Source organism: Acartia tonsa, chromosome 4 (genome assembly GCF_053477335.1).
Source record: "Acartia tonsa isolate MP-2025a chromosome 4, ASM5347733v1, whole genome shotgun sequence".
Lineage (NCBI taxonomy): Eukaryota > Metazoa > Arthropoda > Copepoda > Calanoida > Acartiidae > Acartia > Acartia tonsa.
The window spans coordinates 40,333,651-40,360,700 of record NC_137263.1 but is presented as its reverse complement, the minus strand read 5'-3'; the positions used below and the strand labels follow the sequence as shown (position 1 = coordinate 40,360,700).

Genomic DNA, 27,050 nt, shown 5'->3' with positions numbered 1-27,050 from the left:
ATTTTAAAGTTAGTATGTTTTTCAACCTATTTTTAAAAATACACTATTCTAAGACATGAAGATATATTTAGATTTTAGCAATCATTTTCAATTCATTTTGTCTAAAAAACATATAGGTATGAAACATTAGATAACAGCAAATATGATCAAAGATATTAAACATACATTTATATACAGCATGACCCTCAAAAAAGTATTTTTAAGCATCTGCAGCCCTTATTTCTCAATGAATTATTAAAAAATGCATATGTCCTTGTTCTCCATAGTATTCCACGTAAGTAGATATAAAAATATTTTTTTACCTCCATTAACACCGGAGATTTTTAGAGCTAAAGTTTTGAAAAAGTGACTGAGAAAAAGAATTTTTTTTTTGTTTCTCTTATTTTTTGGATGGTTATATTATGTTTTTCTGGCAATTGAATAATGAGACATAAAGAAAAACAAGTTAAAGGAAGCCTGCAAGAAATACCACGCTTTAACTGCTGAAAGACCGCCACAAGTAGAGCAAATACCCCAAATTTGAAGCCTTCAGCTTCTATAACAAAAAAGTTCTAGGCATTTTAAAATGACATTTTATGTACAATGAAAATTTTGAAAGAATTGCAATGCTCATGTTGAAAACTTTGAAATTAAACTACGTAGCCTAGAAACAAAATTATAAGCTTATTTTTGTCATAAATTTAGGTTTCCAGTAACTAATTATATTTTTACAATAAAAATACCCATTTTTATAGTCAAAATCATTTTAAAAAATTAAGTTTTACTTGCGTTGTACCGAATGTACTGTAGCCAATCAGAAGGCTGAATCAGCTGAACAACCAATCACAGCTAAGCTTGTATTAGTTTACCCCTTTGTTTCCGCTATGATTTTCGTTTAAAAATGCAATTTAAATCGAATTTTTTTCATAGATTTTGACTATGAAATGTGGTGTTTTTATTGTAAAAATGTAATCGGTTACAGGCAATCTAAGTTTCTGACAAAGATAAGGTTATAATTTTGTGTCTAGGCGACGTAATTTAATATTGTTTTTTCTTTTATGAGCATTGGAAATCTTTCAAAAATTCCAATGTACATAAAATGCTATTTTGAAATGCCTAGAACTCTTTTGTTATTGAAGCTTAAGGCTTTAAATTTGGGGTATTGGGTCTTCTTGTGGCAGTCTTTCAGCAGTTAAAGCGTGCTATTTCTTGCAGGCTTCCTTTAACTAAATATTTCTTTTTTATTACACCTAAAAATATCAATTTTTAATGGCAAAAAATACTACTGAATGAATTGATTATTTGCAAATTTTAGGTTATTTATTAACCCTTATTTATAGAAAAGGATTAATTATGACAGTTGCTCCGCCTACTTTTCTGACATCTCAATTATTTAATAAGGGGTAAATTAAGCTTTTTAGACTAAAAAATCATTATGTTTTATTTTTATTTTCTTTATAACTTTTTTCTTATTAAAGTTAGGATTGTGAAACAAAAACAATTTTCCTGCTATATTCATAGAGATTTATTTGGTTTTTTAATCTTAAACAATTTTGCCTAATAAGTAAGTTTTTCAAAATATCATTAAACTAAAAAGACTCAAAAAATATGTGTAAAAAAATGCTTTTTACTAAAAAACTAAATTTTTTATTTCATTTTTGTATAAAATTTCTGCTAGTAACAAAAATAAAAGGATTTCTAGCTTAATTTTGCTAAAAAAGTCGTATCATGTTAAAAGTTACTTTTTCCTCAGTCACTTTTTCAAAACTTTAGCACTAAAAATCTCCGGTGTTAATGGAGGTAAAAAAATATTTTTTTATCTACTTACGTGGAATACTATAGAGAATAGGACATATGCATTTTTTAATAATTCATTGAGAAATAAGGGCTGCAGATGCTTAAAAATACTTTTTTGAGGGTCATGCTGTAGAACAATGTCACAAGTTATTTTGAATCTTAGGTATCACCAGAAAATACAAATGACAACTGGAAAAGTTTGAAGAAAAAGATTAAAACATTAGTTTTTTAAAAGGAGGAGTAGGAAGTAATTCATGGCCTTGTTTGAGTTAAAAAGATTTCATAATAAAATAAAAAAAGGTACAATCATGTTAAAAACTTAAAATACTTTCAAAATAAAAAGCCAGGAATCTGCTTATTATTCAGTCAATGTTTCACTAACAGAAAGGGATTTATTTTCAAACAAAATAACCGTACATGAAATCTAACTGGACACATTAACACTCACATAACACATTAACACTACGCCAGTAAAAAGTGGCAAGACAATGGGTGGATAAACATAGCTGGGTATAGAGTAGCTACACACCCAAAAAGAGGCAAGACAATGGGTGGATAAACATAGCTGGGTGTAGAGAAGCTACGCCTGAAAAAAAGTGGCAAGACAATGGGTGGATAAACATAGCTGGGTATAGAGTAGCTGCACATGTAAAAAGTGGCAAGACAATGGGTGGATAAACATAGCAAGGTATAGAGTAGCTACTCCTGTATAGAGTGGCAAGACAATGGGTGGATAAACATAGCTGGGTATAGAGTAGCTGCACATGTAAAAAGTGGCAAGACAATGGGTGGATAAACATAGCAAGGTATAGAGTAGCTACTCCTGTATAGAGTGGCAAGACAATGGGTGGATAAACATAGCAAGGTATAGAGTATCTGCACATGTAAAAAGTGGCACGACAAAGGGTGGATAAACATAGCTAGGTATAGAGTAGCTGTACATCCAAAAAGTAGCAAGACAATGGGTGGATAAACTGGATTCACAAAAGACATATTCTTATATAATCAATTATTTATTGGCATTGTTTTGGCTTACAAAGTTTATACAAAACAGCAAATTATTAACATTTGATTATTTCATAAACTTAAAACAAGTATAAAAATCGAGAAAATGTTATATTGATAATGTAAAAAATTCCATGGCTTAATATTATATAAGACAATTCAAATTATGAAGAAAAAGACAATACCTGTCCACGAAACGTACATAAAAATTATGGAATTTATTACTTGTATCAGCTATGAGAGCCCGTTTGTTTTGTATGTTCTGTTTTAAATTTTAACTAAAAGCAACTTTTTGGGCGGACTACGGAAGGTTACTTGTACGTAATTAAGGCTACTTATACATATATGCTGATTCAGGTATTCGTATAGTGTGGCATAAAATAGTCATACTGTTTAGTAATTATTAAATGCATTTTTGTCATTCCTTGTGCGTTATATATCCTATAGTGTAAAGTAGTGAGGTTTTTTTTACTGAAGCTTAAGATTTAGGGGAAAAAACTGAATCGGTAATACTTTTCAGGAAAGCTTTATAAATGTCTCAGGGTGGTTTAAGGCTTTTTTTCTGACCTCCCCCGACCTCCTCTAGAGGCTAGGGGTGAAGCAACATATAAAAGTGTTTTTGAATACATTAAGAGCAAGGTACTTTGTAAACATATAGGTATATATAATTAATTTACACATATGTGACCTTAATTAAAAGTAGCTTCGCAGGCTAAATAAAATTCTAATGATTAAGTTCACAAAAAGATATAAAACTTCTTATAAGCCCAAACTATTATGACTTTAAGTTTGGTTTTGTAACTTTTACCTTCAACTTCTTATGCTGGGTAAACATTTAGATTAAATTCCAATTTTAGGTCCTCCCACCTTTTTATAGTTGCAAGAAATTAATCTGGATTCTTTTACTGCAGCTACTCTATAACTAAGGTTCGTTTGTATTCACACACATCTACATTCTACATATTAGTACCTTTGCACATTAGAAAGAAACAGACGAATAAGCTTATTATTTGATTTAGATGCTGTGAGTATTGGTGCAAAAAATATGACGTAACAAAAAAAATTAGCCAATGAGAGGCCGTTATTGACCAATGGTAAAATTTATAGTGGCCTCTCATTGGCTAATTTTTTTTGTTACGTCATATTTTTTGCACCAATACTCACAGCATCTTTGATTTATCTCTATCATTTTAATATTATGTACTTACTTTAATTTTTTTTGATTTGAGTTTAGTTAGTGCCTATAAAAATGACGTCATACAATATAAATGACCAATGATAGCCCAATACACAGTTTAAATTACCAACGGCATGCCAGTATACATTTTAATGACCAATGGTAGGCCAGTATGACGTCAAAAAAGCTACATATACAATATATATATTCTTTTACATTTTTGGATATAATTGTCCTTGTTTAAGGACATTATAAGCTGTTTTGCTTATGAAATTCTTACAATTAAAACAAAAATCTTTTGATATAGAGCTGTCAATCAGGTTGTACTTGAATGTGCTTAAAACCAATGTTAAAATAGACCATAGTAATTAGTTATTTGAGATATCTTAAAAACGTAAAACTATATTATTATTGAATATTTTGGAGAAAAAATCTCCAATTGTTGTTTTTGAGAAGTTCATGTTTTGAATAAAAAAGAATGCTTATTAAAGAATATTATTTGTTTTTCTTTCTCTAAATTGTTATAAAAATAGATTTACTGCTTTTTCCATTAAAAAGTTGTTTATCATTTTAAACAAATCTTTGACTAACGGAGATCATTATAAAAACATAAATAAAATTTTTTAGTTTTTTTCTTAAAGTAAAAGCATTTTATATCTTTTTGAAGGTATATATAACTTAACATTATTTAACTTTTTTTGTTTATTTCAAGGAACTTTGAAAAGTACCCCACAGGCCTAAATAGCTTGAGCTTTGCTTGTTTATATTTCCCAGGGAGGCAGGGTAGATGCACTGTACATTATACTGGTCCCCAAACACATTCTCCCATTCCTTAGCCTAAAACCTTTTGAACTTTAATTAAATTTTTATTGTGTTGTTCAACTTAACAATTTTAATCTTCTGAAATGGTATGTTTTGTTTATCATAATTGGGGAAGAACATAATTTTTTAATCCATTGTCTTATCCATTGTGATCAATGGTAAAGTCTGACTTTTTAAGTAGCGCATCTACTCTGCTAGGCTTATTTGTTGTCAAGGTCTCGACAGACGAAATAAAAGAAAGAAATTAAAAAAAAAATTCTAGACAACTTTAGACTACAAAAATATAAAGATTTCGTCATTAATTTAAGGTGTCTATTCTTTGATATTTATTATTTTCCTACCAACAAATAACATATTTTAAAAATAATTTTTTATTTAGTTTAACAATAAGGGTTTGTATAAACAATTTAGTTCTGTTTATGATTAATGATTATTACATAAATAAAAATTATTTCATGTTTATATTTTATTTTTATATATAATGTATATGTCTTAATGCATGTCATTTTTTGAGACACTTCAAATGCGTACTTTCGCTGGTTTTCATCTATTTTAGGTATTTAAATAAATAATTCCTTAATATTTAGATTGGGGACTTTTTATCTTATTTTTCCATATTAGAAAAGTAAGTTTAAGATAGATATGACGATTTTATTTTATTCTAGTTATGTAAAGTCAAACGGACTTGATTAAACCTTGGAAAAGCTACACTCTTTAATTATCTATTATAATAAAATTAGCTATCTAAGTTAATAGTAATGCTCTTAGCATTTATCTTTATGATAAAGTTACCGTCTCTTTTATCTCTTTCAACGCTGCTAAACAATTAATTGATTACAATCTCATTAATGCAAGACTGATACTGCAATATTTATGCAATGTACCCAAAAAAAGTGATTAATGAAATAGCGAAAATTTTAAGTAAATGCCAATTAGTTACTTTAACGTTTTGGGAATTTTTAAATGATAGCTAAGTTTTTAAATGTCTTTTTGAAACTTCCATAAAATAAGATTGAACCTAATTTTGTTAGTTTGCTATTTGGAATATTAATTTTTTCTCAGCAATGTATGATAACCAAATATTCAATATCTCTGATTAAATCTTATTTTTGACTAAAAGCAAATTTTATAATTTAGACAAACTACCGGTTTTCAATGTATTTGAAAGAAAGTTGTTTCATTATTGTATTAATGGTTTACATAGTACTAATAACTTACTTTCAAATCTCTTTTAACGAGAGGTATGACGCCACTAGAGGCTAGGCACGACGATACTATTTGTACGTAAATAGAATCCTTATAAATAGTTTTAAAATATGCAAAGTAGATATTTAGAACTTTATAATTCAAATCTGAATTTATTAAAAATAAAGATATACTTTTTGTGTAGCACATCTACTCAATATGTTATGGTATGTCCAAATGTCTGGGACATTGTCTTGTTTATTTATTTGAAAATACAGTGAATGTCATTTGATTACAAATCTAACGAAATATAACTGATTTCGTAATTGTAACTTGCTTGTTACTGCTTTTCTAACTATGGACTTAAATATTCTTGCTGTGATAATATTTTTTCAAAAACTAAGTAGTTACCTAACTCACAGTTTTTGTTGAATCCATATTTTCCAGATTTCTTTCTTGAAAGAATAAAAAATCTTTTTGATAAAAAAATGTATTATCCAATAATGAATTCTATCAAAATAATAATATCTGGCATGCAACAAATTCAGTTTTCTTAAGAAGCGAGAAAAAATACAAGATTAAAACTTTTATTTACATTGTAGCGTGGAAATATATAGACTATTTTAAGGATTGTTCGGCTGCTGATTGGAAAAACGACTTTGATACAGCTGCAGATTAATTAGTAGAAAAAATGTAAATTTTTGGCAGCTAGCTGATGTTGGATTCCTTTTTAAAATGTTATTTTTTTTGTTTAAAGGAGGCGGGGTTGATGTTAAATAATAAGCTAATACTTATAATAATAAGTAAGGTATAATTCATGCTACAAATATACTAAACAGATGAAAGGACAAACGTACAAAGTCAGTTACGGAGTAGCAGCGCAATCAAAAATGCATTTCAAGTCTAAATTTTATTGAACTCAATTTATATTCGAGAATTTTTATAATGCAAACTTTTAAATAGATGAAATGTGTAAATTGAGGATAATTTGTTTTTGTTAAATACACTTTAAGTATTTTGTAATCGTTTTTTTTTACAAATCTAAAAAAATATTTCAATTAAATGATGAACAGAATAAGAATTATATTAAAAAAACAAGTTTACCAGGGACACGGAACCAGGATTCTGACAAACAATTTTAATTGAAAATTTTCCCACAACCCACTTCCTTCTTTCCCCCTCTTCTTACCCACTTCACTTTAGTGACATCACAAAACAAGTTTTACGCCAACATAACACTACAAAAATATCCGAACTTTCAGTAATTTCAAATGGAATTAATTTGCTGAATAACAGCCAGCATATTATTATTATAGAAATAAATTGTACCTTTCTTTTTTCATGGCTATGCTTGTTTAATGTTTATGTGTATTTAAAAATATTATTTCATTTACCAGTCCCTGAAGCCCTGGGCGGTCATTTAATATCCTGTCATATGGACACTGAGACTGTGAACAGCCAAATTTATGGTGTCTGGCAGGATAGGGTTGGACAGGTATAATGCAGGGAGTGGGCTGTTTATTACACTAGTCCCCAAAGTTTTAAAAAAACGTTTTCTTATCAGTTGGCTCAAAATCTTTGGGAACTTTAATCAAATTTTGATTGGTTGGTTTATTATGTTCAGTGTTTAAACGTTTCAATCACTAATTGTAATCTACAAAAGGGGTAATTATATTTTTCATTATTTGGGGATGTACATGAATATATCGTCCATTGTCTTATCCCTGTTGATCTCTGGGTATAATGTGTTATGAATTCCCAACGTCAATTAAGAAGTTAACCTTTTCCACCAGTAAAAGATTATCCTAAAAGAGACGAAATATATTGTTTTCCTAGTGTAATATCATTGTTATCATTTCAGAAAATATCTAAATTTCAAAGGTAGCTGCTATTATAAAAGAACCTAAACATTTTAAAAAGCTAAGGTATTCGATATTTGACTTGAGCTTTTGTGACCATATATTTTTATTGCAAAACCCTAAATCATTTTTCACTTTTATATTCATATATATGTATTTTTCACCCTTACTTCTGAAATAAGCGTAGGGTTTACAAAGCATATAAACAGTTAGATATTAAGGATAAGGATTATCATTTATTAAGTAAACAAGTATTATTTGAGTTACATGAGATAAAAAATAAGAAAACTTTTTAAATCTTTTCGATTTTTAATAGCAAAACTACTCTACTAATTAGTTTGTCTTTAATTTGTCTTTTGGTCAGTCTATTCTTATTTCGGTTACGCTTTAACTCGGTTAATTTTTGTTAGAAAAGATGGCTAATCTTTTTGTGACGATTCCCTTGATTAAGCATTGAATTTCAGTGCAGAAAATTGTGTTTACTCGGCTGCTAATGGAGATATAAAATATGCAAAGCATAATCTCTATTAAATGAATCATTTTGCTTGCATGTCTATCTATGAAAAATTTACAAATAATGATGTAAATTCTATTATATTCATAGATACATTGTCATACTTTAGAAAATCAACTGTTATTGTTTGATTTAGTTTTCTAATCCAGATATTAATTTTCGTTAAGTCATGTCCTTGATCATAACTAGATAATCAGGGTTAGTCACTGGTAATAACATTTAATTTCTCCATCTGGAATTGTGCTGTAACTATATGTTGAAATTAGTATTTAGAAACCTGCTAGAATCAATTTATAAAACAAGAAACAAGTGTATTATTAGATAACTTATTTGATTTTTATCAAACTGTTTTATAAAGGTCCTAAATTTTCTGTTCATACTTTTGTTTATATTTTTTAATTAGCGCAGCTATTCTTTGATTCTTTTATGAAAGTTACTGGATGTCTGCCTGTTTCTGTTGTTTAAGAACTCTCTAACCTTAACAGTGAAGTCTTTTTTATAGGTCAACGGAAGGTGTATAACTATTTTGTTGGAGTGTACCTACACCCCCCTGAAAAAATATCGATTACCCCCCCCCCCTCTTTTCCTCATCTCTTCAGGCAATTCTAACCTAACAAATTTAGCATAACAATTATGAATCCAAAAAGTGGTGTTATAAAAGTTTGATGTAAAGGTTTAATTTTATGCACTCTTACATAATTAATTAATTTTATTGGAAAATTAACTTTCATTTTGATAATTGATTTGATTAAGTACCTATCGATTATTTGATTTTAACAGAATTTAAATAATATTACTTTTGATATCAGTTTTGTATAAAATATCTTTGGGGGAAATTGTTTACAAAAATTAAAATAGATAAATAACTTTGACAAAGACAAAATAACAGGAGTTCAATTTCAGTTAAACATTAGTAAAAGATTGTAAGATAGAAATTTATAATGTCATTTATAGGGTGATGTAATTTTTATTCTGCCTTTGACCTATAACTGATTTTTAGTAAGTACAGATTGGTGAAATCAGTTTTTATTGAAAATAATTCCATCAAACTTTTGAAAAGAATGTTAGCATCTTATTTTTGCATTTTACAATCCTATGCAATAAAAGATTTGGGATAATCCCTTTTGCAGCTTACTGGACTTACCCCCCTCTGTTTTTTAGCTATTCTTGTTAAGCATTCTTAATTTAAATGATATAAAGAAAAGTATTACAACTAACTTAAATTCTAACAAAGAAGGTTGGGTTGCTTTTTTAACAATTGCCATGATTCGCTATTCTAAATACAGATACCAAATAGACCAAGAAAATATGCAAGTTTAAAAAGTACAGAGGTAAATAACCACGAAAATAATACTTCTAAAAGTGAATTGAAAAAAATTCTTGCTTATAAATAAACCTTATATTCTATATAAAACTCAAGATATACCCATATTACAATATTTTCACTTCCAAAAGATTATGTTAGGAAAAGTTTTGGTTGCAGTGAAAGGGGGGGGGGGGAGTAGAATGTTTTTTTTGTGTAAATATGAATAGTACTATACCATAAATCTGCGAAATGATTAAAACATGGTCTAAATATATTGAATTTAAAATACAAATTTGGACTTTCTATTTACTTTTGCAAAAAGAAATATTCCAAGAAAAAAATCCATTTTGTTAAAAGTTTTGACCTAAAACAAACAATTCTTCTGCATTTTATTTTAACTGTAAAATATTTTTGGTTTAGGGAATAATACCATTGCATTGCAAGGCTTTGCACTGCAATAACACATAAAGATAAAATAAATTAATTTTTATTTAAAACAAATATTTAAGAAAACAATGGTTGACGGGCGGACAATCAGTTTGAAAATGAAGTATCTTAGTTATAAAGAAGCTGTACAACTTAAAATATTAGGGATCTTTAAGGATAAGACAATGGATGATAAATTTTACTACTTACCCAATCAAAAGTTTATAAAAGTTCTCATGGATATTAGGCCAGTAAAAGGGTAAACTTGTTTACTAAACTCTGAAGACCAATATTATTTGTATATTCCCTCCCTCCCTGAAAAATATAGACAAAGGAAAATACCAATTAGTGGCTTAATACCCTTCAAACAAACAATATTAACAATACATAAAGATAATATTATTGGCTTGTAAAAATAAACTCCTTTTGAAGTCTAAAAGCATTAATGGATAAAGACTGTTTTATTGGCTTGCTTCTTTAAGTTATGCTTCATGATGTGCTATTATTTCCACAAATTGTGATATCCGCAATGTGTTTCATATTCGCAAAAAATACACTGTAGCAAAGATTTTAAACATGATAGTGAAATAAAGGGCAAAGGTTGTTTTTTTTTGGTAATTATTTGTGGTTCTGATAACTTGATAATGGGATACTGTATGTTGATTGGATTGCACACGTAAATTTTAAATTCTGTTTTGTTTTAAGATGATAATAAAGGGCCTCCTACATTAGTATTTCAAAAGTATGAAAGTGTTAGGAGGGGGGGAGGGAGCAGTCAAATGACTAAAAACAACTACCAAGACTAGAAATTTAAAATTAAATAGCCTAAAACAATCCCGTGGCCTAAGCACCTCTATAATGGAAACAAAATAGGCTCAGTGGTTTTTAGAGACTGTGTAGATGCTCCAAAGCCAAGAAAATAGTTCACAATGACAGAGTATTAAACTCTTCTACTCTCAAAACGTATCTAACCATAGAGTAGCTACGCTATTAAAAATTAACATTTTACAAGATCTAATGATCCAAGTAAATAATCTTTACATTTTCTATCAGATTTTACTTCTTCTTCTTATACCCTGTTGTACCAGACCTATTTTGTTGACAAACTATTCCAATGAATTATATCAACTCTAATTTATTCAAAACTTAAACACAATTATTAATAAGTGCTTATTTGCCTTATATTAACCTCGACATCTTAAGCATTATGAATAGAAATCATAAGTGTTTAATACTATTCTAATAATGACAAATTCTTTTACAAAATATATAAGTGATTCCGACCATATGCACGTGGGAAGAAGGTGTCCAGTCCACTACTCCCGAAAAAAGAAGTTTTGAGGCTTGCCTTCCACTTTTGTTACTGTATCAAGGTACACAACCTCCTGGTAAAACCTGTGCACTCCGCTGGATTTCAATAATGTCGATAGAATACCAACACCACAGAATAACAGGGAATCTAATCCTTTGATTTTTGCATTTTTGCAAATGTGTAAGATGTTTGCAAAGAAAACTTTGAAAGAACAATTAAACCTTCTTTAGGAAATCACATTCTTTTTCATTAAAATATAACAGAAAGGTTTCAGAAACTTTCCTACTTGTTTAGTAAGTTATAGTTGAATCTCAAGACAAATTTAGTAAATATAAACATTAGAAATAAAGCAAGTTGTTACTGATGCGAGTAAGACATACAGACATTTTTTTATTATACAATAGAAGCACTAGTACTATCAGGCCGGCGCGGCAGCCGCGCGTCAACCTTTTATAATTTTATAAATCATCTGGAAGTCAAAACCTGGCCAAAATATGGCAGTTCCTATTTTCAACAAAAAAAAAATTAAGAATCCAAACGGGTTTTAATTAACTAAAAATACCTATTATATATTATACTAGCGGCTTCGCCCCTAGCCTCTAGGGGCTTTGCTCCAAGAGGTATAATTACATCTTCTATTACCTACCCCGCCAAACAAATATGAATGGATCGCAAATTTTCGCAAATAAATGGCGAATTCGCACAATTCGCAAAATTAAACAAATTAATTGGGGGGGATTGTTTTACAATAGCCTAAATCCACCAAAGGACCAGTAGGTATATTCGAGTAGAATCCGATCGGTTCAGTGGTTACCGAGATCTTAAGGGACAGACAGACAGACAGACGGACGGACGGACGGACGGACAGACATCATTCAACTTTGTATTATGGATAAAGTCTATGATAAAATAATGCAGCATTATTGGTTTTCACTTTACTTGTTCCATTTATCTATCTGTTTCTTTCTTAGATAATTTTGTCTGTTTGTCCGTCTCTCTAGACTGATCTGTATACGTTTTAATCAATGATTTAAATTTTCAGAAGGGTTAATTTTGTTCATCATTATTGGGATGTACATGAATCATCCATTGTCTTATCTCTCAAAATCCCTAACTAACATGTATGATAATTCTATACAACCTAATATAAATCTATGTGTGTAGACTTTCTAGCTGCAGAATAATTAGCTGTCTGGCCTAGAAAACTTTAACAATATTTTTCTCAATAGAAATAGATGAATATTAAATTATTAGTTTGCTTTTCATTTCTCAAATTGGTGGATTTTTTTATGTCTACGATGTTTAAATTAAACAATGATTAATCTAAGATTTTGCGTTTGTCTGTATGATCTCGTTAATGACGGTATACATACACAAAGTTGCTGATTTACCAAATGAATAATTTTCATAGAGAAAAAAATAAAAGAAAGGAATCAAAGCAACTAGAAGACGAAAATAGGCAGTTGGCCAAATCAGCGCTGTTGCCGCGCTAAATTTTATTGCTATTCCACCAATTTTCAAATGGGAGGATTACAAAATTAATATGTAAAGTTTTAATAATTAAAATATAATATTTAAATTAGAAATAAAAAGAAAATTTTGTTATTAAATATAAAAAATACTAAAATAACAACATCTAAAATAATATTTTTTTACTTTTTACTTTTTCCTCAATCATATGATTAGATATTGTCATTTTAATGCTTTGATTAAAAATTACACAGATTTTATTTTTATTTAAAAAAATTTGTGCATGCAAGATGAATCCTTCCATTTCTAAAAAGGGGGAAATTTTTTTCATAATAAACATTCAGCTGATTCTGATCACCCACGGCGGTTTGCTAAATATCGCTTTTCTTTTTATTCACATTATTATTTATGATTGACATACAAAAAGCCCTGGGCGGCTTTTGATTTTTGTCTGCTAAATTTTCTTTAAAAATTTAGAGATGGGGAAGTAGTATTTTACTATGAATTGGGGGTGAGTATTCATCCTCTTATCCTTTTTCCTTATGATAATTTTACATTACTTAAACAAACTTTCATCTCCTTTAAATTGCTATTCTAGTAATTTATAGGTTTTTAATTATCATTGGAAAAGCTTTTTGATTTGGATTACCTACATTACTGAAACTTTTCCACCAATATTTTTAAAAATCAATTTATATCTATAATTTTAGAGGATGCTTCTTATCCTGTAAAATCCCTGTTTAAAATGCTATTCTGATATTTACCATTTGACCAATAACACCAGTAAAGTATGGAGATTATTTGGGAAATAAAAAGTTGACAATCTCACTTTAAAAAGTCAAATATAGAAAATCCATGCTACAAAATCTAAAATAATTTAGTGTGGTCACATGTTTTATGTGTATGTGTGAGTGTGTATGAAAGTATCCTTATACATTATTCGCAGACGTTTATTCTTCCTAATTGATTACATTAGTATACACAATACTAAGACTTTTACTGAATTAGTTTAACCACTAACCATACACCAAATTTACAACATACTTATAACATTAATTCTGGGAGGGTACTATGGATTGTATATTGTACCTTGAGTTAAATATCATGTTCTCTCAATCGTTGGCTGGAAAGCTTTGGGGACTTTTTAAGTAATCGTGATGGGTTAGTTTAAATTATCAGTGTCCAAACTTTTCAGTCAACAATTTTAGATTGATGAAGTGTAAATATTGTTTACCATTGTTGAAAATGTAAATCAATTTATCGTCCATTACCTTTTCCCTTAGTGTCCCTGCAAAATTTTATACTTTAAATATAGAATACATTTTAAATAGAAGGTCCAATATGTAATTGTACATAGAGAATTACGCTACTTAATGTTCTTAAATGCTTTATGGGTGGTTTTTTTCAGAATATGATAAATATTGTAGGTTAGTTTTGAATATAACCAGAATAATTGTTATTTTACCCAGGAATCTAAAGGGATTACAATGGCTGATAAATTGATGTACATCCCCGATGATTATACACAAAATTACCCCTTCTTTAGATAACAATTTTGATTGGAACGTTTGAACACTGAACTTAATGAACCAAATAATCAAAATTTAATAGAAGTCCACGAAATTGTCAAGCCAACGAATAGGAAAAGTTATTATAAAACTTCTGGGACTAGTGTAATAAACAGCCCAATGTCCCATCACTCCCTGAATTTTAACATTTGATTCTAGAGAAACAAATTAAACTGTGTAAATTGTGATGTAAAAACTAAAATTTACCATTGAAGGAAAAAGGATTCTTAGCATAAATCACAATAATAATAATAATAATTAAACAACAAACAATTACTATGTAAAACTTCATGACATCAAAATTAGTGAACAAAAACAGACACACATGCAAACATCCTATTTATTTAACTATTTAAAAACATATTTGTATTTCAGAATAATAATGTGAGAAAGAGTATTTGAGATGGCTAGAGGCCTGTACCAAATTATTGTGTCCACCATTTTTCTTATCTTACAACCAGACAGTGGCTGGACACTTCTTACACACAAGGTTTGGCATGGCGGCCCCCTCGTGGGTCTGTGTGTGTGTGTGTGTGTGTGTGTGGGGGGGGGGGGGTTAAAGCTTACATTTATAGAAACAGAGCTTTTAATTAATATTTAATTAATCTTTAACTAAGATATGACCGTATGTCGTCCGTCAGTCACTGTAAGATCGTTAAGAATCCAGTCTTTACGCAATTTTTGCGGTTGCGGCTGTAGCTTCCGCTCTGCAATAGTGTCTAAGACTGCTGCGGCTAATGGAGGCTGAGTGTTGTGTTGGCTTTAGATGAGAATGGCTGCGGCTAGGGGTAGCTGAGACTTTCATTAATCTACGCGGATGAGGCTTCCGTTCCCTATTAATCATAGAAAAGATTCGCTTTACAAAAAAAGATCCATAACATTTTGCTTAGTTTAGTTTTTTTTATGTTAAAAAAATGTTAATATTTCTTTCAACTAAGATTATTAAATGTTTCGTGATATACGGTCAAAACTTGTTGAAAATATATGTATTTACAAAATTTATTATATTACAGACAATTTAGAATTTGGTGCGCTATTTTTTAGCCAAATAATTCCTTTTCTTCTACCAGGCCTTAATTATCTACAATACAAAGTAGTACGATGTCAGTCCGCCTGTCTGTTTGTATGTCTGAAACTTTAGATCAGGCTTTGTTAATATCTTCTGTTCGTTTTTGGCTATTTTACAGGCAGATGTTATTTCTGAGAAACTAGGAGGGTGGAGGGTGGTCCTAACACCCCTCAGAGTAAAAGCAACTATAAAAAAGTTTTTTTTCTAGGACTGGTTGACGTTAAAAACCGAGAGAGCGCATATCTTATCCAAGTATAAACATTTAGTTACTTCCAGGTCAGTACAAATATTCCAGTATAGCTTCGAAACCGATTAATATCCGCTGGATTAGAACCGGTTCTAAGCCAAATTGAAAAATCATGTGACATATCCAGTTTTCTACGAATTAAAAAATATCCTATCAATGTACGAAGATCAAAGTCAGTTTTTAGCCCTGAAATGTCGAAGGCACGCAAATTAACAAAAATGGTTTAAATCTTCTATTTGTACATTTTTTAATCCACGGAAAGCTGTTTATGATACAATGCGATAAATAACTATTGCTGTTTAGCTCAGACCGTAGACAGTAGAATAGCCTTGCTTTTTATTCAGAAATACTGTGCCGTACAAACCCAAATGATTTCCTTTTAGAATTAAAAATAAAGGGTATGATGAATTCTAAAAATTCGGATATAGTGTTTACAACTTTACATAATCAGATTTTTTCATAACATTAATTTAATGTTACATATATGCATTGTAGTTTAACAAGTTTTAAGTGTGCATATGTCAAGTGTAACTTTAACAACAGACAAGGACAACAACATCCATTAATGCAAAGCTCAAAATATTTTAAGCAAAAAAAGATATATATTATAGCTGAGGCTCTCAAAACGTTTTCCACGAGTATATCTTTTTAATTTATTTTCCAGTATGGCTTCGAAACCGATTAATATTCGCTGAATTAGAACCGGTTCTCAGCCATACTGAAAAAAACATAGATAGCACGTAATACAGACAATTTTCCACGAGAATATTAAAAATTTGAAATAATAATCTTTAGGGTAATACAAGTTAGTTAGCACGGTCCTTCGGGCGCTCGGGTCTAACTAAACTGTTTTATAATCTATGTATTTTAATTTTGTATTTCTCAACTGCTTTTAGAATATTTTTTCACTAACTTCATGTGAAGTTGGGTATAGTCCTTTCCACGACATCCCTCCATAAGGAGCGATTCTTCGTATTTTTAAAATGGCTTTTTATAGGTTATTTTAGGTTAGGTTAGGTTAGGTTATATTGTGTTAGGTTATTGCCCCACAGGGTTAGGTAATTGGCCCCGCAGGGTTAGAGCCCCCCGCAGGGGCTAGAAATAGGAGAAAAGCTACTGTGAAAAATACGAAGAATCGCTCCTTATGGAGGGATGTCGTGGAAAGGACTATACCCGAAGTTTCCACTGATTAATGAGAAAAGTCGTCTTACTGTTTAACTGTTCTTATTATTTGTTTCATTATTTTGATCGCTTCTAATTTATGCTGTCATCCTTGATTTTAAGATTTTTTTAAATATTAATTTTTAAACTTATTATGATTATTTTTTAGTACCCTAAGCTGGGCATGGATCGAGGATATTTTATCCGGGCAAATCCCAACCTCCCGCCTCATACTTGTCGGCGGTAGTTCTGCGGTCTGCAGGGTCAGAGATGGAATCCGGGAGCGGGCAGGACGGACGGACACCTCTGGATCCTGTCTGGCAGGACCAGGATTCACCAAACACGCAGAGTACCAGGTAGTCACTATTATTGACGTCATTATGTTAGGATTACCAAATGTATTTTAACCTGAAAATATCCATCTTCTTTATTCTTACAATGAGAATTTTTTCATACGTGCATATGATCAAGAAAATGCATAATGACCAAAAAATGGATGATTAGGTATAATAATCGAATATAGGCACAATAACATATCATATCCATAGTATTTATAGAATAATGTAAAGGTATTAGATGTATTTTATCAAAAGATGATAACTATTCAATAATATGTGTATATATATACTTTGACTTTTAATTTTTCTCAAAAAGAAAAAAAATAATCCATTGGCTGGCGGTTTGTTTTGTGGTCCAAAAATAAATAAAGGGTTTGTACCAACTACTATTACTTGTATTAGTATCTATAATGTTTGATTAACGATGAGATCTCGTGCATAATACAATAATAATTACTTTTTACGCAAACAGCCAAAAATAATTTCTTTGTAGAGCTAAAATATATGTTGTTTTCATGCAAGCCTTAATTTTATTTCGTATATAGTGCAGTTTTGAATTGGTAATTTTGAATGTTATGTCATTTAAATTACCAAACTAAGATTGCTTTATTCACTTTTACAAGAGGTAAATTGAATAAAAAATGATTTCTAAAATTAAAAAAAAACATCTTCATGTCTTAGAATTATCAAAAATAGGTTGAAAACTTTGATATACATTAATTATCTAATTACAAATCTATTTCGGAACTAAGTTCGAAATCGCTCATTTTATGTCAAATAACCAGAAAATCGAGGAAAATACATTTTATGTGTTATGTTGTACAGACACTAAATATTTTTTTTTCGGGAATATATGTAATATACTTGGACGAAGATAGATATTGTATGTATTTGTACAGTTTTGTTTTTGTACTTTTTAAAAAGACTTAAGTTATCTGTGTTCTCCAATATAAACTATTAGATTTAAAACACAAATTCAAGGAAATGATTTCGGTGAATAGTATTTTTAATATCTTTAGTATTACGTGTTATGATACAGACATGAGCCCTACACCATGTTGACATAATTATCAGTGTTTAAAATAATAGGAGATTAAATTTTATTTAATTACCTTTTACCTGTATCTCTGTTAATCATATATACGATTACAGTGAATGTATATTATTATTAATTATTTTCTTATTATATGCTCAACAATAAAAATAAATGGAAATACAAGAAAAGGTTTTAATGGATTTTTTGTGTGATTGTGTATGTCTGTCTGTCCGACATTGTGCTTTTAATATTTTGGGATTTACTGAATTGATGAGCTATTATTTTTAGTGAAGTAATGTCTTAATCCTAGTTCTGTAGTACTTGACAGGGATGACAACATCCATAAAATTAAAGATCAACAAATTGGATAAATGGACATTCACAATTATAGAATAAATCTGTCAAAAATATTGCTTAAAATTTAAAATTTTTAACATAGGCGTATTTACATTTTAGGATGTAATTATTAATATAATCCTTACTTAATTCAATTAGGCCGGGATCCTCATTTAAAATTTTGTATTAAGTAAAACTAAAAAGATTATTCACTTTATTATTTAACTTCATATTGATTATTTTGACTTTTTTAATGAAAATGATCATAAAAAAAAGTTTAAGAACTTGATAAGTAAAAGTTTTGGTTGCTAGTTTTTTACTTTATCAACTTTATATTATTGCCATCTTTTTATAATAATTTCATTTTGTGACTAATTCTATAATGTAAAGTAGTAAGTTGTATGTGTGTGTGTCCGTTAAGATATTGTAAATGGCTGGATGGATCGTTCTACAATTCTCAGGGAATAATAAATTTTGTTTTCTACAAACAATATTTTTTTTTTTTTTTTTTGGGGGGGGGGGCAAAACTCCTCGATGGTAGAGGCGGGGTCACTTGTTTTACTAAAAAATATGAAGATTTATAAAACTTTATTTTCAACTTGTCTTTTGGTATGACGTTCTGTATTTACTGGTCTGAAGAGGTGATTATGTGTGTACGGGATAAAGCGGAATTGGTTTGGAATGAATAGATAGATAGTATGTTTATGTTTTATGGCGGCTTAGAGGTGACAGACAAACAGACAGACAGTAAAGCTATGGAGTAGTTGAACTTCTATAAAAAAAACATCGATTACCTAAATGTTATTTTGCTTCTTAATATAAGTTTGAAACATGATCCTAATCTAACACTTGTATTTATACACTTACAGGAATGGAGGGGACATTGGCATCGAAATCATTCTAAAATCTACATCCCTTTGATCTCTCTAATAATAATTATAAAAGTCAAAAGTACAATTTTACATGTAAAAGGGTATTTTTTAGTTGTTAGTTAATTGTTCATAATTTTCTCATTACATTATGTATGATTTTTTTCATAAGATAAATACATCATTTAAGACTACAACCATTTTCCATGTGAGATTTGGGGAAGAATTAATTTAGTTGTTGATCCCTTTATCCCTAATAAAGTTGGGTTTCTAATCCCTTTATGTTTTATATTCATTTGTAATGTATATTACATGTCCAATCCTATTTGCAAAAAAAAACATTTTTTTTAACAGCAAAAAAGGCACAAGCGCAAAAACTTAAGGACATGGTTATAAACAGCAAAATAGCGCAAATAAAACTTTTTAAATGTAACATTTATCTTTCGATATGTTTTTTTGTGCAATTTGAATAATTTGCTAAAATGTTGAAATATCCAATAATATAGAATAAAATGCATTAATCCTCTTATATAAAGAAGTAAGTTTTTTTGTCTGTAGCTTAAGATTTCCTTAACTACTGAACCAAGTAGTTATCCATGATGGGGAAGTATTTGAATTTTTGGGTGGTTTTTACAGGCGCAGTCGAAAATATTTATGTATAACATTTTATTGGGTCAGGCAACATGAACAAATACTACTAATTTTAAATCGAGCGCTTTATATGGAATCTTAAAAACTGAAACCAAACAAACTAAATGAAATCTTTTTCCAGGTATTGGTTGACATGAGCCAGTTTTCCAGAAACGAATGGGTCTACTGGGACATGTACACGATGCCTATCGTTGGCACGGTCGCCTACAACGACAAGACCTTCGTGGCCAGCTTCAACATGGAGAATAACAACCAGATCATCGGGGAGCTTGACACCAAGAGAGGGCTCAATGGAAATATTAGGGTAAGTTACATGTTTAGAATTATTATGAAAACCGATATACATAACGCGGATCATGAAAAGAAAACAAAGTAGTGGGTTTGTGTATTTTCACAGTAGCTTTTGATATGTTTTTTTTAGGTTAGGTTAGGTTGGGTATATGTTGATGATTGCCCCGTAGGGTTAGGAAATGGTCCCTGCAGGGGCTAGAAATAGGAGAAAAGCTACTGTAAAAATATGAGGAAACCCGCTACTTCATTTTCTTTCCATGATTCCAAAATGCTTCACAAAACATAATATTCGATTTTGAAGCATTGAAACAGAACAGACAAAGATCCATTGTAGATAATGAAAAATATTTAGTTTTGAAAAATTAATAGTTATTTAATCGCTTATTATTAAAGACAGTTTCGTCGGTACCAACAAATCTAAAAAATTCCCTTAATTATATTCTTTTTATCGCATAAAATTCTGTAAAATACGATACATGTTTTTTTTAGTATGGTTAAGATCCGGGCTTAGTGCAGTGTAAATTAAAGACTGTCGAGCCATAATAAAAATATAAAGAGTAGAATATACAAAAATTCAGCATTTACTGTTCCGAATAAAAAAAAAACTTTCGTAAAAAGAAAATATAGAAACTTATGTAATTCGATTAGAATAAACAATATTTCGCATATAAACCTCCTTTTAAGATACAACAAAATAGCAATCATTATTTCTTTTCCTAAATGCTTAATTTCATTAAGTAAATAATAAAAATTATTTCCCATTTTATGTGGTTTATTTCAAATTTCAACTTGAAAGAGAGAAAATGGGCGGAGTTGACCGAAAACATGTCAACGCAACAGGTTTAGTGGCTTGGTTTTTAAGGGTATTGGAAGGGGGGGGGGGGTATGACCGGAACCTAGCCTTAGCTTGGGTTGGGGAGAAGATAAGGTTAGGTAAGATAAGGGGAAAGACAATGGTTTCAAGAACACGTAAGTAAGGTAAAATAGAATGACCGTAAATACGCGCAATAAATTTGGGGTGGGGGAAGGTGCGAAGTTTAATCCGTAAGGTTATAAATAAGGTAACTTTTAAAACATATCCTTATTATTATATAAATTCTTTTGAAATCAACATCAAATCTATCACGATGCCAAGAAAATCCTCTAAAAACTTGAAGAACCAAACTGCCGAAGATTCATCAGTAACCTGCATTCAAACAAGATCCCAAAAGAGAAAAGAGCAGCCGGACGCCAACAGGACCACTGCTGCCGCGAAACAGTGTAAACTAGACGCCAACAAGACCGATGCTGCCGCGAAACAGCGTAAACAAGACTCCAACAAGACCACTGCTGCCGCGAAACAGCCGGAGCCTGAGCCCGCCACTGTCAACGTTGAGATTGAGCTTGTTGACATCCCCAGTAGCTCTTCTGCTAGCACCTCAAGCAGTGTCGATCAGATTGACACCGATGTTATCAGCAACGAGGCTTCCATAGATGATATCCACAACGTTGGTAACTACATTGACCCCGACATAACCAACCCTACCTTCTACACCGTGGATGCACTCTGCGATAACATTAACTTTTTAGAGCTGCGACCATTCGCCACCAGACACTATTGGACCTACATGAATAGCGTCATTTATTCAGTGGACATGGATGAGACCCGCCAATTTGAAGATTTGCAGCTGCCGTTTGAATTTGATGAGGAGATTGTAAGTGACGGCGAGTAGGATATGATAACTATTATTATGACATAATTATTTATTATTATTAACTACATTCTACATTGATTTAAATTGGACCTGTGAATATTTGGTAACTTATGTACAAATTTTATATATCTAATAATTTTTTTATATATTGAGTCAGATTGTTTATTTATTGTTTAATTGTATATTTATTTTTATAGTCAAAATGTTTATTTATTAAATTGTATAATAAATTTAAGAAACAAATATTATTTTTAAATTATTTATTTTGTAAATATTTTACCGTTTTTTGGTTTTAAAGGTTTGCTGAAGACTTTTTAGAATAATAGAACATGTCTCTTTATTATTGCGCTTAAACTATGTTTCTAAATATAATATTTTAGCAAAACCGGTTGATATTTGATAAGTATAGGCATAAAAAAAATAATCCGTAAGTCTCGGATTTTGACACAATTAGAAATAAAATTTTAATGTATTTCTTGAAGGATATTAATTGTATTTTTGGTCTTCATAGGTGTTGTACGTTTCTCTTTGATCCTACATTTTGGGCTATAAATAAGCAACAAAATTAAGAGAATGTCAAATTATGATCATAATTGAATAGCTACTCTTTTGTCGTTGATAACAATTAGCGGTCCATTATATGTAATTACTTGTAAGCTTCACTTCAATGCATGTTTTCATTCTTGATTTTACAAGGCTTGAATGTTGCTTAAGATTTAGGAAAGCTTAACATAGACCTAGGGATGGTTTTAGGCCATTCTTCTACCTATCCTCTTCTCTTAATATATGGAGTTTATGTATGCTAGAGGCACAGCCACTGGTGTGTATATATGGGAATGGTTGTATACTTATTAATCCAGGTTTATTGACCTATATAATGCTAGTGGCCACTAGCCTCCCATAATATACAAAAACAAATACCACAGGGATAACAACATTCAACTTAACGGAACTTATAAATAATATTGTTATGTACATTTTATTTTGTAAATATTGGACAATTTTTATTATGTTTTTTTAGTTAAAGGAATCCTTTTTTTATTATAAATAACTAGCGGCTTCGCCCCTAGCCTCTAGGGGCTTTGCCCCAAGATATAATGAAAAAAAATTAAGTACTACTGGTGCTTGGTCTAATGTGCTCCCAAGAAAATTATTTTATTTTTTTTTTTGGGGGGGGGGGATTTTCATTTTTTGGGGGGGTCGGGGTGTCCCACCCTCAAGAAAATAGCTTAAAACCACCACAGGACCAATAGGTATACATATACTCTGAAGAGTAGAATCCGTTCGGTTCAGTGGTTACCGAGATCTTAAGGGACGGACAGACAGACAGACTGACATCATTCTACTTTGTATTATAGATTTGATTATAAATAATTGAATTACAATTGTAAATTTTTGTTGTTCAAGTTTTTCCAAAAAATTACTATTATCTTATTGACAAACAAAAAGCCATATGTTTTTTTTACACATTTTCAACTATTAGCATGTATACCTAAACTATAGAATAGTTATGCCTTTGGTAAGCAAAACTGCATCTATTTGTTGTAAGTAGAAATATCAGGGTTAAGGAAAAAGTTTTCTGCCAATGTAACCACCTCTTATTAGGATTATTATGTATACAAAATTTATTATTTTTCTCTGAATCTTAACGAACGTTTTTTTAAATTGTAATTAATTAAGAGATAAATAGCAAAAATTTAAGTAATATTTTTTTTACAATTGCCCTATCCCTGTCCTTAAGAGAAACTATCTCTGCTATTCATAGTAAGTAGAGGCATCCAATTGATACAGTGAAGATTTTGATAGATCTACACTATACTTGTGAGTAAGGATAATCTTGATTATATAATTTTATTGGTGTTTAAATATGTTCCTTATGTTATTGCTTTTCATTTACAAATAATTAATCTGTTAATATCTCAGAAATGGCTCACCAGTTAGTTTTGTTCTTTTTAGGGAATCTTTATTATTACCCCACCCCCCCCCCCCTTATACCAACTTGTATGTGTGTAGCCTCTATTATTAATTATTTTAACTTTTGTAAATTAAAAACTTTTATAGAAAATCTCTTTAAAAAAAGTATTTTCATATTAATAGAATGAGAATCGCATTTTTCGATATATTATTATAAAAAAACCAATAATATACTATACGCACAAATGAACGGTTGTGAATTCAAACACCACACTATAGTAGGAAAGGTTTACAGAGACCGGAAGTGTCTTTCTTATCAATCAGAGCTTTGAATATCTTCATCTTTTATCTTAGAATATATTCTCTATGATATGGGATTTGTTTTGGCTTGTGACTACGCTTACTCTCGGCAGTAAGTGGTGAGCACACGATTAAATAATGGGGAGGGAGAGGAGGGGGGGGGAGGGGGTAGATAGAAGAAATCTTCACTAATATTTTTTTACTCTTTACTTATAATTCTCTTGGAAGACCCTTTATTTATTATGGGCTGGTTTAAGACTATTTTTAACACCCCCCCCCCCCCCACAGGGACATAACTATAAACTCTTGCCGGGGCGCTCGGCACCTAGCCTAGCCGCAGCGCTCATCTCCCTAGCCTAAAACCTAACCTAACCTAAAATAGTTGTTCTGACTGGGGGGGGGGGGGGCACCTGCCTAGCCGCAGCGCTCATCTCCCTAGCCTAAAACCTAACCTAACCTAAAATAGTTGTTCTGACTGGGGGGGAGGGGGGGGGATGAGGTAAAAAATTTCAAATTAATAGAAGAACGCCCGTTATTTTAACCCGCTGCAAGTTTCTCTTTATCAGAGAACATGGAAAACTGATGTAAGATCCAAGCAATAATATATCCATTGCTTTGAAAACTAAATTACAAAATTTGAACTAAATAGAATTATTTTAAGGCGTATGTATCCGAGGGAGAGACAAAGTTATCCACCCAGGGCTCAGTTCTCGTAGAAATTGAACCTCAATCCTATATCATAGGTAAGTCAGTTATCTTTTTATCACTTAGACAGGACCCCGCAGTGTTGGTGGAGACCTCTGAAGGGGCTATAAACAAACTTTTAATGTGGGGAGAGTCGGTATACATGATATATTTTAAAAATTTAATTACGTTGGGATATGCCTTTTATTTGATCTTCCAATTGGATTTTTTTTTCAAATCACATGCTTCAATATCAATATTAAGAAATCAGTTTCTGCCGTTAAAGAGATCTTAAGACAAAGATTTAGAGATTTAATACGTCTTTTTCGTGAGGGTACATATTAACTATATATTAATGTTTTTTTTTCTCCAGTATTTCTGAAACCTATTAATAACAGATGAATATGAACCGGTTCTCAGCCTTACCTAAAAATCATGAATAGCATCGTATTACATACAATTTTCCACGAATATTAAAATAATCATAAAATTATTACCAGCTTTGTTACCCTAAGCCGTCTCCCTCGGGGTTAACAAAAATGGTTTTAAACGTATAATTTTTCATTTTAATATTAACGGAAAGCTGTCTATAATACGATGCTAAATAACTAATATATTATTTAGATAAGATAAAGTTGAACACGTTGAAAGAGAAGACAGAGTTGAGCATGGTGAGCCTGGGGGAGTTGTGGTTGACCAGAGAGATGGAAGATCCCAAGGATGCGCTGTATGTGAGCCCAGAGGACGCTGCTGCCAACCACCAGGATACAGCTCATGACTGGGATTATGTCGGCGCCAGGTTAGCTTCATTTATATTTTCATGACTAATCTATATTTTTTGTGAATGTTTGTAAGAATGAAAATCAGTTCTTTTAATTATGTTTCTTCTTAAACCTCTTGGAGAAGGCAGCTGAAACAGGCTTGAACCATCCAAAGACTTAAATTTATAAATGAGATATCCAAAAACCACCCTAGGACCTTTCTTAAATTTTCCTAAAATGGAGAACTTAATCGGTTTAGCGGCTATCGAGATCTTAACGAATAATCAAAAGATCTTACTACTTTATACAATAGAATTATTGTATAGGATAATAAAAGCTCTACTTTTTATAGACTGGACTATTCTGTGGACGTATCCCAGTACTGGGGCCATGTACCAGGTACAATTCGTGGCCTATCAACAGTCTCCAGGCTGTACAACAACACAGAGGTCACCTTCGCCTGGGGCACTCAGTGGGCGGGAGAACTGGCGGACGGAGTGGATGTTGGAATAGAGCTGCAGCCAGGCACTAAGATCCTTGTCACTGTACAGGTATAAACTTTTTGTTCCTTTTGATTTTCAAAGTACAGCTACTCATTGTTCAGACACGCGACCGTGTCTCAACAAGTAGCGCATCCGCTCATCATTGGGGGGAGGTGGTAGGTTAGAATCTCGGCTTAACACCGCGTCATAACTAAAAACGCTAAAAATGGTTCTTACTACTGCTATGTCAGGTGCATGATATTAGTAGTAGTAATAGAATGTCTGGGCCCAAAACAGGTGCAACTCATTACAGTACACATTAAGGACTTCCAGGCAATGATCGTTCAATAACAGAACTGGTTGTCTGATTTGTATTCCTTAACCTAATACAACGGGTGTTTGGAATAAAAGGAGATATTTGGCTCCCCTTAGTTATCCTAAGTTGTTGGACCTGTCGTTATAGTGTCATGGACAGCAGCATCGCCCGTACGAAGTAATTGAACTAGGAACTCAGTGTTAGATGTTGTACATAAATTCATAAATTCATTTCTTTAGCATATTAGATAATAATTAAAATTGTAAACAATATCCTGTTATTAACCAACCACTATTAATTTTTTTTCAATCTTCAATAACAGTCACAATTCTAATTCAAATTCAGATTCAGTTTTGCTAAATTTTACAAATTCCTCGCAAAAAAACAAATCTATAAATAATTGAATACTTGAGAAATGTTTGAATTTTACAAACAATCCTGTCAAGTCTTGAAGTATTGGGTCGCTATACAAACTGTAAAT

At 30.8% G+C, this 27,050-nt stretch overlaps 2 protein-coding genes across 2 annotated transcripts in view; both read left to right on the top strand.

The window, feature by feature from the left end:
- LOC145317199 (NADP-dependent alcohol dehydrogenase C 1-like) overlaps positions 1-27,050 on the top strand; it is a 122,382-nt gene that overhangs the window by 81,586 nt on the left and 13,746 nt on the right. The window lies entirely within an intron of this gene.
- uzip (beta-pore-forming protein unzipped) overlaps positions 1-27,050 on the top strand; it is a 265,056-nt gene that overhangs the window by 234,887 nt on the left and 3,119 nt on the right. The window contains exons 2-8 of the mRNA XM_080158155.1: positions 14,797-14,910; positions 15,698-15,765; positions 17,067-17,253; positions 20,249-20,431; positions 24,988-25,069; positions 25,635-25,809; positions 26,124-26,322. Of these exons, the coding sequence (XP_080014281.1) occupies positions 14,824-14,910; positions 15,698-15,765; positions 17,067-17,253; positions 20,249-20,431; positions 24,988-25,069; positions 25,635-25,809; positions 26,124-26,322 (981 nt within the window). The 5' untranslated portion in view covers positions 14,797-14,823. The remainder of the gene's footprint in view (positions 1-14,796; positions 14,911-15,697; positions 15,766-17,066; positions 17,254-20,248; positions 20,432-24,987; positions 25,070-25,634; positions 25,810-26,123; positions 26,323-27,050) is intronic.